This window comes from Labeo rohita, chromosome 12 (genome assembly GCF_022985175.1).
Source record: "Labeo rohita strain BAU-BD-2019 chromosome 12, IGBB_LRoh.1.0, whole genome shotgun sequence".
Classification (NCBI taxonomy): domain Eukaryota; kingdom Metazoa; phylum Chordata; class Actinopteri; order Cypriniformes; family Cyprinidae; genus Labeo; species Labeo rohita.
The window spans coordinates 14275733-14288953 of record NC_066880.1 but is presented as its reverse complement, the minus strand read 5'-3'; the positions used below and the strand labels follow the sequence as shown (position 1 = coordinate 14288953).

At 37.4% G+C, this 13221-nt stretch overlaps 1 protein-coding gene across 1 annotated transcript in view; it reads right to left on the bottom strand.

Moving 5' to 3' along the window:
* Window positions 1–7: 7 nt before the first annotated feature.
* Window positions 8–13221, bottom strand: part of bmpr1ab (bone morphogenetic protein receptor, type IAb) — a 48912-nt gene continuing 35698 nt past the window's right edge. The window contains exons 4-13 of the mRNA XM_051123934.1: window positions 7384–7558; window positions 7177–7279; window positions 6994–7093; window positions 6688–6784; window positions 6286–6421; window positions 5855–6047; window positions 3778–4075; window positions 3490–3665; window positions 3238–3368; window positions 8–2048 (exon numbers count right to left, since the gene is read on the bottom strand). Coding sequence (XP_050979891.1) covers window positions 1923–2048; window positions 3238–3368; window positions 3490–3665; window positions 3778–4075; window positions 5855–6047; window positions 6286–6421; window positions 6688–6784; window positions 6994–7093; window positions 7177–7279; window positions 7384–7558 — 1535 coding nt within the window. The 3' untranslated portion in view covers window positions 8–1922. The remainder of the gene's footprint in view (window positions 2049–3237; window positions 3369–3489; window positions 3666–3777; window positions 4076–5854; window positions 6048–6285; window positions 6422–6687; window positions 6785–6993; window positions 7094–7176; window positions 7280–7383; window positions 7559–13221) is intronic.

Sequence of the window (13221 nt, the reverse complement as noted above, 5' to 3'; positions counted from 1 at the left end):
AATAAGGTAATTTACTTAAAAATTGATACATTGGACTAATTCTGTGTACAGAACAGCTTTTCTTGGTAAACATAAGGCACCTCTCTTTAAACCAGATGTTGTGCACAATTAAAAAAAAGTTCATATTATTCAGGCCATTTTACATGTTTCCTTACACATTAAAACATTAAGACAAAAACATTGTGTAGTCATTTATCTAGACAGATGAGCTTAAATTAGTTCAAATGGGAATTACAGGGCAACTGGCATGATTGTAATGGACAGAATAGGCTTGAGCACAATTGCAACCCAAACAATAAGAAAAGACAACCTATGGGAGATCTGAATCTACAATGCAATAGTTTTTGTACCTGTATGATTTGAAGGCGGGAATGACCAACTTGTTTTTCAAGGCAAAGAACCCTGGTTTTAAAGTTAAACCTGTAATTTCCACAAGTGCTAATAAAGCAATGTGATTTAAATGTGAGATTACGCTAAAAAATGCATTCACATACATTTATGAAAAAATGTCTTGTCTTGTATATGAAAGGTGAACTAAAGTTGGCTGTTCTGTCTTTTCAGTAAAATACAGATAAAGGGTCTAATTTTACACTTTATAGCAATGACAAATAATGATAATTCACACCCACACTTTCATAGGAAGTCATTAAATGTAGAATTTCATCTTTCATAAATTTAGTATTCGAAAGGTTGAGCTGCTCTGTAAAAAACATTGAGAATGTCAGTTGCAAGAACAGTGTTAATAGTCCTGCAAGTAAAAATATCTTACCACAGTAATTCATATTATATGACATGACATGAATAAATAGCACATGCATTTGCATTATTCTATCACATTAGACATTTATGAGTCATATGATTCCCAAGCATCACAACATTAGATTCAAGGCAAATCTGTTTAAATGAGGCATTGAAAACAGCAATCCAATCTGACGCTGACGAATCAGATGTGATATAGTGAGGTTGACTTGAAGGATATTGGATAAAATACAATGTTTATGAGGCATCCGGGAGCAGTGGGCATACATCTGCACCGACACACCTGCAATATCAGCAAGATTGAAAGTCACCATGTCTTCTAGATTAATAAATCCTAACATGACAGCGGTGTTGGCAATATTTGACTGGTGGTACTTCAATTCTTCAGGCCAGAGCTGGAACATGATCACATCACTCCTGTCATTATACCTGAAAGTTTTCATAAAATGGGAAGGTTTCAACTAGAAAACCCTCAGTTTTTGAACATCTAATGGACAGATTCTCAGGAAGGAAAGCAGTTGAGGGAATAATTTTTCAAAAAGGCTATTAATTAAAATATCAATATGTAGTTAACGGGACTTTTTTTGTTTTATACAATATATATAATTTGAATTAAACAGGGTGCGTTCACTCCTGATGTTTCAGTGGCACAGCTGCATGAGTTGCCATTTTGTGACTCTAGCCACACCGGAGCATATCCCAAGCATACGGTTGGGGGTTTAGTCCAAATATCACCCCAAATATGTCCGCCTCTCAAGTCGCCTTCTTCCAAACGGCTCCATGCCACTCCTCCATACAGACGTATCATAAAACACAGCTTTCACAGAAAGCACCTTATGCTCTTCAATTCCCTCCCAATATATAAAAGAGCGCCCGAAGAAGGAAAAGAATGGTGGCGATGGGGATGTGAGTACCGATGCCTGCAGAGCAGTTGTCCTTAGTTCCTCGTGGATGCGTTATGGCACATACTGTCCAGCAGAGGGTGCTACATGACACTAAGAGCAGTACTGCAACAGGGCGAGCAATTACAGCCTTACAGGGAGGCAAGTGTTCTGCTCAGCAGCGCCCCCACTGGTCTGTTTAGGAACTGAGGCAATAATTCATAAAAGTGAGCATAAATATCTCCACGGTTTCTCTCAGACTGGCATTGGAGGGAAAACTGATCATATTTTGATATCCTGTGATTCAACCATTTTGGCAAGTGTTTTCTTGACTCGAAGAGCCGTGAGGCGAGAGGCTGGGTTGTGCGCCCAGCATTCAGACATGAGCTTTAGCATGGCCCGTAAGCACTGTGTGGAGACAAAAACATCCGATTGTTTTAGGGTTGCATTTTACACTATAAAACCGACAGTTACAAAGCAGAGATGTTTAAAGGCCAAATGAAATTAAAAGTTTTGTGGGTTTGTGCATATCGATTAGCAGCGAGGTCAACTAAATGACTCATGTATTCCTACATGTTGACAAAATCCAAAGTTTTTCTCCATATAGTGGATTTCAATGGAGACCAACGGGTTGAAGGTCTGAACTGCAGTTTTAAATATCTCTGCATGATCCCAGCTTATCCAGCTAAACCAGGGGTGGCGAACGTCGGCCCTGGAGAGCCGCAGCCCTGCATAGTTTTGCTTCAACCCTAATAAAACGCACCTGAACAAGCTAATCAAGGTCTGAAGGGTTACTAGAAAGCAACAGGCAGGTGAGTTTTAATTAGGGTTGGAGCTGAACTCTGCAGGGCTGCGGCTCTCCAGGACCGGAGTTCGCCACCCCTGAGCTAAAAAAAAAAAAAAAACAACAAGCATACATTTTTATATACTTTTTAACCACAAATGCTCACCTTGCACTAGCAAGACTTCATGCATTATGTAATTACATTGGAAAGGTCACACATGGTTAGTTCTTCGTCTGTGTACTTTGGTTCAAAAAGGTAGGGTAGGGCGAAAAACTCCATTTTCTCCTCCAACTTCAAAATCGTCCAACATCGTTTTATTATTTTATTCGTAAAGAGCGTCTTGCACGTTCGCTTTGTAAACACTCTTTCAGTACTTCCATAATGTGACTATATAATGAGTGAAGTCAAGCTAGTCTTAGACGAGCATTTGTGCTTAAAAAGTATATAAATTTGTATCTGCAACTTGAACCTTCAATCCACTGATCCCCAATGAAGTCCACTATATGGAGAAAAATCTTGGAATGTTTTCCACAAAAACCTTAATTTCTTTTCGACTGAAGAAAGACAGACAGGAACAACTTGGATGACAAGGGGGTGAGTAAATTATCAGGAAATGTATGTATTCTGGAAGTGAACTAATCTGTTAAGAAATGTTTCATAAACACAAAATCAGGATATCTGAATGTTTCTTGAATCATCTGTGACACTGAAGACTTATAACTCCTGAAAATTCATCTTAGCCAAACCCAAATATGTTTTTTTTTTACATTTAACTAAGCACTGTTGAACTAAAATGCAGTGCTAGATCTTACCTCATCACTGTTCCAGCGATTTGACACCACGGGCCGCATGCCTTTAACGCATACCACTTCCCTCATGTCCTCATAGGACGGTTCTGAAGGTACCATGTCCCAGTATGGCAACTGATACTCCTCAACAATACCTGCACGTAAAAGAAAATGCCATTATTAAACAAATCCATCACGTATTTAGAAAGGAGAGACATAAACATGCTTTGAAAAATGCACACGTCAACATACGCTGACATAACACACACAACTAACCTCCTGTCACACACCGACGAGCCATTTCCCAAACAATAAGACCATAGCTGTAAATATCAGCCATTATGTACGCTTGGAATTGGTTCTTATTTAAGGTCTCATCTAGGACTTCTGGTGCCATGTACCGTCGTGTCCCCATCCTTGTGCTCAGAGGGACGTCCACCTCATTGGTATCACTAAAAATAAAGTGAAAATTATCTGGTCAATGCATTGCAAATGAGTGCATACTAGCTGTAAATTAAAATGCATGTGTTTATTTGTAAGTGTGCGTTGCAAGAGTGTCTCCACCTGTTGTATTTCACAGCCAGGCCCAGATCAGCGATGCAGCATGTGCCATTCTTCTTTATGAGGATGTTTTTGCTCTTCAGGTCTCTGTGAGCGATGGCAGGTTTGCCCTGTGTGCCGTAGATCTCTGTGTGGAGGTGGCAAAGGCCGCAGGCTGCAGAATAAGCCAGCCTCAACAGAGCCTGTGTGTCCAGGGTGGTGTATTTCAGATAGTCATAGAGAGAACCGTTCTCGTGGTAGTCCGTGATGAGGAAAAGCTGAGTGAACGCGCCCGTGCCCTTAATATCTGCAGCTATAAAGCCTGGAGGGAGATAAGAAGAATGTTAGAAGTGTGAATGTTAAAAAGAAAGGCAAAACACAATTATAGCAGTAATCATAGAGAAATAGAAGCATTCAATAAAATAACCTTAATCTGTAAATGTTTTATATTAGTGTACAAAGCTACAAAAAACAAGCAGCTAAATGTTTTATTGTCCCTTCATATCAAAATAGTTTGAATTAGTGTTAGTTTTATCAGCAGTCTTTTAAATTAGTTTTAGTCTCAGTCCTGTGTCAAATGTAGTTTAGTAGTCGTAAAGAAATTATGTTTTTTGAGGAAAACATTTCAGCATTTTTCTCCAAAAATGGACTGATATGGTGCCCTGATTTTGAACTTCCAAAATACTTTTTTAATCTAAACGCTTCTAAATCAGGGCACCATATCAGTCCATTTTTGGAGAAAAATGCTGAAATGTTTTCCTCAAAAAAATATTTCTTTATGACTGAAGAAAGAAAGACATGAACATCTTGGATGACAAGGGGGTCAGTACATTGTGTGAATCTTTTTCTTGGAAGTGGATTCTCCTTTAAGCCGAACTACTCACATGGAGATCGGTAATCGCCAGCTTACTTAATTGTCTTTCAGATCATCGTTGGTGCTTCTACAATGAAGAGTGAGCGCATGGATGCCAGATTGCAAAAATAAAGCAAAACACTGGTAATGTTTCCTTATAACAGAGAAGCTGGGGATTTGAACTCTTGATATCTGGCAACCACACACATGAAAGCTCGCATAGCAGAGGCATATACAGCAATTCGCAATAATATTTTGTCTCCTTTTTTCTGACGAAAATAAAAAGAGGTTTTGGTATAGTTTTGATTTTTTAAATACATTTTAGTCTCGTCTTTAATTGTCAACAATATTGCATGTTGATATAGTCAGTCATTTCATCATAGTCTCGTTTACACCACCAGTTTTTTAACATTTTTAATGTTTTTTAAATACGTCTCTTCTGCTCACCAAGCCTGTATTTATTTGATCCGAAGTATAGCAAAAACAGTAAATTTGTGAAATATTTCTACTATTTAAAATAACTGTTTTCTATTTGAATATATTTTAAAATGTAATTTATTCCTGTGATTTCAAAGCTGAATTTTTAGCATCATTACTCCAGTCACATGATCCTTCAGAAATCATTCTAATATTCTGATTTGATACTCAAAAAAACATTATTATTATTATTATGTTGATAACAGCTGAGTAGAAATTTTTCGGGTTTCTTTAATGAACAGAAACTTCATAAGAACAGCATTTATCTGAAATAGAAATCTTGATCACCACCTTGCTAAATTCTATCATTTCTCCAAAAAAAAAAACAAAAAAACCATTTCTGACTCCAAGCTTTTGAATGGTATAGTGTATGATGTTACAAAAGCTTTTTATTTCAGATAAATACTGATCTTTGGATCTTTCTATTCATCAAAGAATCCTGTTAAAAATAAACCCAACTGTTTTAAATATTGATGATGATAATATTATGAAAAATGTTTCTTGAGCAGCAAATCAGCATATTAGAATGATTTCTGAAGATTCATGTGACACTGAAGACTGGAGTAATGATGGTAATGCAGGCTTGGTGAGCTGAAGAGACTTCTTTTAAAAAGTCCCAAGAAAAAAAGCTCATCAACGAACATTTTTCGTCATTGTTTTTAACACTATTTTGAATCAAATTAACATGTAATATACATGTGTTTGACTCTGTACATTGATAATGATATTTTAAAAGTTTTTCAATGTAAGCTTTTTTGTGATGGAACTTACCAAGTATATTTTCGTGTCTCATGAGCACCGTTTGGTAAATCTCAGTCTCTCTGAACCAGCTGGCCTCTTCACGGGTAAAGAAGACTTTCACCGCCACCTTTTCTCCTCTCCAGCGACCAAGCCACACTTCTCCATACCTCCCCTTCCCGATCTGACGTACCATCTGAATTTGTTTAGCAATAGTGCGCTGGACCTGTAAATCGACATAATTGGACAACTACGTATCATAACTGACAAAAGTTGCAAAAGATCAGAAACCGGAGCATAACTACAAACATTTATACTATCTAAAGAAATTTCCATGCTTTCCCTGACACTTTATTTAATTTTTAATCTTTATAACCAGAAACCACAATCTTTAACATTTGTTTTCACTGACCTTTCAAACCCCATTCTTATTATGAAAAACATGTTCAGAAACAGTGTCTTACCAGCAGGGGGAGCCCTGAACCGGAGCCAGTGCTAGACTGACTAATAAGATCTTTGAGAGACTCTCCTGCAGGAATGAAGGCCTCGTCCTGCTCCAGATCTCTCTGGTATCGTCTCCGTCCTGTCTGCAGCTTATACCTGATCAAACAGCCACACAGAGCATATAATCTCCTTCAATATGATGTTACATCACAGAAGCCTTCCATGAAGGGATCAGTAACTTATTACTAAGAGCTACAATGCGTTAAGGTCAAGCATAAAAGGTGCTAAATTTACTAGACTATCTTAACCAGGTGTGCCTCCGCCAGTGTTATCAGTGCGCCCGTCAATAATTAACAGACTGAGGTGCATCTTTTCATTCATTTCAGCTGGATAAACATGTCATTATGAAATAAAAGTCTCACCTGTAGTAACACACCACAGTGATGGCTACCAAAGTGAAGCAACACACCGTCACGGAGATCAAGAAGGCCAGCAAGTGGGCGTTCCATAACTGAGGCTCTGGATTACAATGAGAGAGTTTGAAAAATTGGTAACATGATTGCACCATATCAGCACTGTTTTTAATATATTACTCATGAAATAAAAGCAATCTAGTTAAGCAAAAGAGACTTTTTTTCCAAAAATCTAAAAAAAGTCTTACAGACAGGTGCATATATGCACAGATTATTTATTATATTTAGGTTCTTCTTAAGTGACGTGCAACATACTTCCAGAAATAGGAGGGGGAAGTGTGGGCTGAAGGTCTCTATTACAGAAATCAGTGGAACAGCACTCTATGGTCCGTCTGGTCTGAGCATTAGGAGAGTCCTAGACAACAATAACCACACTCAGTCAATGATAATGCCTCAGCACTTAAACATTTATTCTTCACTCTCCTGTTCATGTATTACCTTGCACTGGAAGTGGGAGCCCTCATATTTCATGCAGCCAGAGGTGAGGAGAGCCTCGCCGTGCTCATCCTCCTCTATGATAGCAAAACACTGGCCGTTCGTCCTGCGTGAACACAAAAAGGCCATTTAATCACAGCGTTGGCATTGAGGTGAAAAGTTATAGGAAGTGGAAAGTAGCTGGTGTGAACAGCAGGAAGGTGTACTCACTCGCAGGTGTTGTTCGTGGCATCTTCGGGACAGTGGCCTGAGCAGTGGCAGCTAAGGAAGCGGGCAGCATCCTCTGGAGCAACGGTGGACCCGTCCCCTGTCCCCGGGGGTCTCTTTGGATCCGATCCGGGCTTGACCCCAGTGCCGTGAAGCATGTAGTCTGGGTTCTGCCCACCTAGAAGGGTTAAAATACTTGAAATCAGATTTGAGACCTAGACTGTAACTGTTTCTAATAGAATCATCACTATTGTGCAAACACTGAGTCATAAAAAACATTTTAATAAAGCAGTGAAACTAAAAATCAAAACCAAACCAAATATGAATATGCATACGCATAAATTGCAGTCTTGGATTATAATGTAAGAATCTTGTATAACATCTTACATAACAGAAAGTGTATAAATCACTTGTTTTTATAAGGAAACACTGTCTAGCAGTGACACCACCAGGGAAAGTTTCAGCAGGAGTCCATGTCTCTCTCACCTCCCCTGAGCCCACTGAGTTTTAACAGACCCCCTGAAGTGAGCTGTGAGTTTGTTGGGGGGGTAATTGAGAATGAATGGGGGAAAGTCTGAATATGACTGGTTATGTTCAGCTGTGATTGGTTTATGCGACAAATCCTGCCTCGTGTTCGTGACATTTGACATTCTGTGTTCGCAAATCAGTCTGAATGAATATAATGGTGTTAATGGGAAGACTCATTTTAAGCAAACAACTCACACACTTAGATATGACTACTTTGCTATGTCAAAATAAACTTGATATGGCATGACAACATATGTGGGAGTTTGTAGTAAGTAATCTGCTTGGTAAAATTTAAAGTGAATCCAATGTGACCAATAATATCCAATGTGACCAATATTTACAAAGCTTTGATGACTGATATTACGTCAAAATAAGACATGAAATGGCATGAAAATATGATCTGTAGGAGTTTTTAGTGAGTAATTAGTTTGGTGAAATTTAAAGTGAACCCAATATGACCAATAATATCCAATGTGACCAATAATTACTGAGCTTTGAAGACTGATCATCCGAAAACACTATATGTATATATAAAGGAAAAACGATCCATTAAGAGCCGGGGCCGGGGGGGGGGTGTAAACTTTTAAACAGAATGAAAATGTGTACATTTTTCTTATTTTGCCTAAATATCATATTCTTGTCATTTAGTACAGCCCCTCAAAAGCTACAGAAGATACTTCCATGTTTCCCCGAAGACAAAATAAGTTAAATTTACCCTGATCTTCAAATTCCAAAAGTTTTCACCCCCCTCCTAATGCATAGTTTTGTGTTTTTTTTTGGTTTGTTTTTTTTTTTCTTTCTGAAGCATCAGTGAGTGTTTAAACCTCCTGTAATAATTGCACTCAGTTGTCCTCAGTGTAAAAAGATAGATCTCAAAATCATACAGTTATTGTTGGAAAGGGTTCAAATACACAAAAATGCTGAAAAACCAAAGAATTTGGGACCTGAAGGATTTTTCCTGAAGCAACTATCACTAAACAAAAAAACAGCTGTGGATCGTTCAGGTAACAACACAGAATTAAGAATCAAGCATAAACTTTTGAATAGGGTTATTTTTATAAATTCAATTATTATTTTCCCTTGTGGACTATATGTAAATGTTTATATGTAAACATTTTGCGTGATCCCTCTTATTTTGGTAACATAATTATCATTTTGCAGATTCTGCAAGGTGTATGTAAACTTTTGACATTAACTATACATATATAGACATTTGTATTTTTATAAAAAAAAATATACATATATCACAGCCACTTGGAAACAAAACCCCTCTTATTGCTTTCATTCTGTGCTAAATTATTCTGCAAGAAATCTAAGGATCTTAGATAAATAGGTGGGAGTGAGGAAAACAGATCACCATAGACTGTGAGTAAAAGAGGGCGATAAGGATTGAAAACTGGGACAAAGAGAGAGACATGCAGATTTCTTGGTGCTGTAACCTGATCCGTCTGAGTGCGTGAGCATTTGTCGCAGACAGACAGGGTGCATATTGCCTCAGGCACAAAGACTCATGTGTTTAGTATTGCTGTGGGTGCTTCCTCTTAGAGCCCTGCTGCTCGTCCTGCAGGTCCGGACAGGCCTAAACCCAGTCAAAATAAGCCCACACTAAAACAGGCATGCTGCTGTTTAGTAAAACACCACATTCCACACCTAGGATCTCATTACTAGTGCCGTGCTTCAGACCCGTCCCACGTCTTAGGCTCCTTCAGTCTGAATATTAACATTACATATCAAATAGAAATGAGAGAGAGTCCCACAGTAGCTGGGCAAATCCAAACAAATATAAATGTCAAACTCCATCCAGTAGGCAGATCTTTTACCTGCTATCAGCAGTTTTACATGACAGCAACACCTCCAGCCATATCAGCTGGGGTGGAGACCATTAAACTGATATACAATCTGATAAAACAGCAGCGTGGAGCCAGGATGCTTTAAACCCTGAGAGCTGATATCAGCCTGGGGAATGAAGAGGACGTGGCACAATAATATCGGAGGAAGAGAATAAACAAAGTGCTTGTTAAACATCTACAGGATAATTCAGTTAGAATCTCATATAAATATTGTTTCTAATTAGATACTGCTTCAGTACATGTTTATATTCATATTCAGCGCAATCAGTGAAAAAGCAGGTCATGTAAATAAGCAGAAATGTCTAAAATGGCATATTTAAGTGCAGGTTCAGTGCTTCTTTGCCACTGTGGACAGATGCAAAGTGTCCTACAGAGCAGTGAATGTAATAATGTATGTAAAAATATTCAAGTGCTATATCTGTGACACAGAGAATGTGTTTAAAGGGCAGAAGAGAATGAAAAAGAAAGTTTTTTTTAGAAGCTGTGAGATTACTCTCATGAAAACATGACCAGATCAAATCTCACCCCAAAATTAAAAAGTTAAAAAGAAATAAGTATTTATATATTGATACAGTAAAAATGCAATTTAGCCTTTTTAAGACCGTTCTCCTTTAAATTAGTATATTTTTATTTCTCAATTAATTTCTGAATTTTTAAAAATATGGAAATATTATGGAAATATTATATCTTTAAGACAGAGAATGTGTTTAAAGGGCAGAAGAGAATGAAAAAGAAAGGTTTTGTAGAAGCTGTCAGATAAATCTTATGAAAACATGACCAGTCCAGATAAAATATTTTTATTTCTCAATCAATTTTTGATTTTTTTTTTTGTAAATCTAATGAGAAATTAAAAATTATAAAAATAAATAAATAAATAAATATATAAATAAATAAATATATAAATAAATATAATATATATATATATATATATATATATATATATATATATATATTTATACTTATATTTGTATTTGTATTTATTATATATATATATATATATATATATATATATATATTTTTTTTTTTTTTTTTTTTTTTTTTTACAATACTGTAGTATTGTTAAAAAAAAAAAAAAAATGTGTTGCAGTTACTAAAATCAACATTAATTTTTTTGCAATACTACAGTAAAAACCTACAAAAATCCATGAATGCTCAATGTAAATTTTAAAATATACTATAATAAACATATTTAATATGCTTTATTATATTTATTAAAAAATGGTAACACTTTACGATAAGGTTCCATTAGTTAATGTTAGTTAATTAACTAACATAAATGAACAATATATTTATTGCAGTATTTATTAATCTTTGTTAATATTAGTTAATGAAAATACAGTCGTTCATGTTAACATGTTTACAAGCACAACATTTGATTTTAATAATCCATAGTAAACATTAAAATTAAGATAAACTTAGATTAATAAATGCTGTAACAGTATTGTTCAGTCTTAATTCATGTTAACTAAAGTAGTTAACTAATGCTAACTAATGAACCTTACCATAAAGTCTTACCAAATAAATAAATGAAACCTAAAAAAATGATTTTATTGTCCTAAAAATGTATCTGGTAACATAAGTGCTGAGTAATATTAACCAACTACATGTACTTACTATATGGTTAGGGTTAGGATTAGGGTTACTTGCATGTAATTATGCATAATTTATTGCTATTATAATAGTAAGTACATCTAATGTATAACAAGGACACCATAAAATAAAGTGTTACCCTTTATATTCTTTTAGCACTATGTAATTTCCTTGATTTTGATCGCAGCCTGAAATACGACCTGTGCATGTTTTATGAGATCCACCGAGGGACTTGAAATGATCCGAGTGGAAAAACATCACGCACGGCCAGGAATAAAAGTGTGCTTGACAATGCAGCGGCTATAATCAGTTTTATTGAGAGGGATCCTGGAACAGATGTGTCAAACATGATAAGATGTTACTCAACACCCTGTCAATTTGTGAAACATCGCTTACAAAAGAACAAAAGTGTCATGAAACATTCTGTTGAATGGCCTGAAGGTGAAACGCTGAGAAGTGGGATTAGGAGGGAAACTGAAAGCCCAGATTAGGAACACAAGAGACAGGATTATAGTGTATAAATGTGAGGTTGAAGACCGGGTCGAGTGGCACGAGCTCTGGAGACGGATCAAACGCTCTCGAGTCCTTCTCTCTTTTCATGTAATGCTTTGTCTCTCGTGTATGAGTCAGTCCATTCATATGCTACGCTCCCGCGATAGCCAGCGATATAAATCTTCTGTTTATGTGTCACGGTTCGGTTTTTGCACTTGAGAAATGTTCATTTGAAGCCATGAAGGCGTCCCACGGCCCCCGCCATTAAGGCGAAATGCAAAATACACGGCGAAAGCATTTGATGTTACATCTTTGATCACTTCACAGTTTAGTCCAGGCGCCGTTGCTGTCACACAGGGCCCAGTGTGATAATGGAGGTGGAAACCGGTAACATAAACATGGTGGAATATAGAGACAGGAAAAAGAAAGGAAGAAAAACAGTATCACTCAGAAAGCCCTGCTCTCAGCGAGAGGCCAGTAAATTGAAGGAATGTGAACGGTGTAGTCAGAAACACGGCTCGCTTTTAAGAGCGACTGTAAAAGGCAGGCTAATCTGTTATGATGTGTTGAGCCCTACACGTCCTAACAGCTACAATGCGCAGATAAGCGCGAGCTAAATTCTCGCAACCACAACAGCGGCACACAAACAACCGCAGGGCGCAGGAATGTTATCTGAGCTGAAACACATAAAACAGGTTTGGAGCCAGAAGGGTTACTAAATCGGAGCAGATGCGACTTGTTGCGCTATCTCTGAAGTACCTCTGAGGCACCGAGTGATTCATTGACGTTACGAAGCCACTGAATACATTTGCTCTCCTTCCCCCCCTCTGCGTTTTTCCTTGGCGCGGAGAGACGCATCTACAGAGCATCGCCGTGCTCCTTACATGTGTGCTTGATTCTGGCTCGCCGTCACCGTGGAGTCTGAGGTCTGGCAGTACTCAGGCAGTAATGAGTCCTGCTGACCGCATTCTCCCAGCCTGTAGGCAGCTCGGCTCAGACTCCAGCGCCAGCCTCTTAAAGAGACACTTCGGCTCCATTTTCCATACAGTCGGCCCAAGCATATACACAGCGCTCTACAGTTACACGTCCAATCAAAATAGGTGCTGTGGAGCACCGAGCGACAGGTGAGGCCAATCAGCAATCTCACTGTGTGGATGGGTAAAGCTTGTGGTTCATCACAAGCTATGTTTGCATCCAAAGTTGCGAATTTAACTGGAATATCACATAAAACATTTTCATATAAAACACTGTTTCCATTCAACGAGTCAAAGAGAACAAAATCATCACATCCTGATAAACTAGCACTAAATACCACTAAGAAAAATAGGAGAAGCCACTAAATATAATATTTTTTATATATAATAAATTACTTCGAGAATGC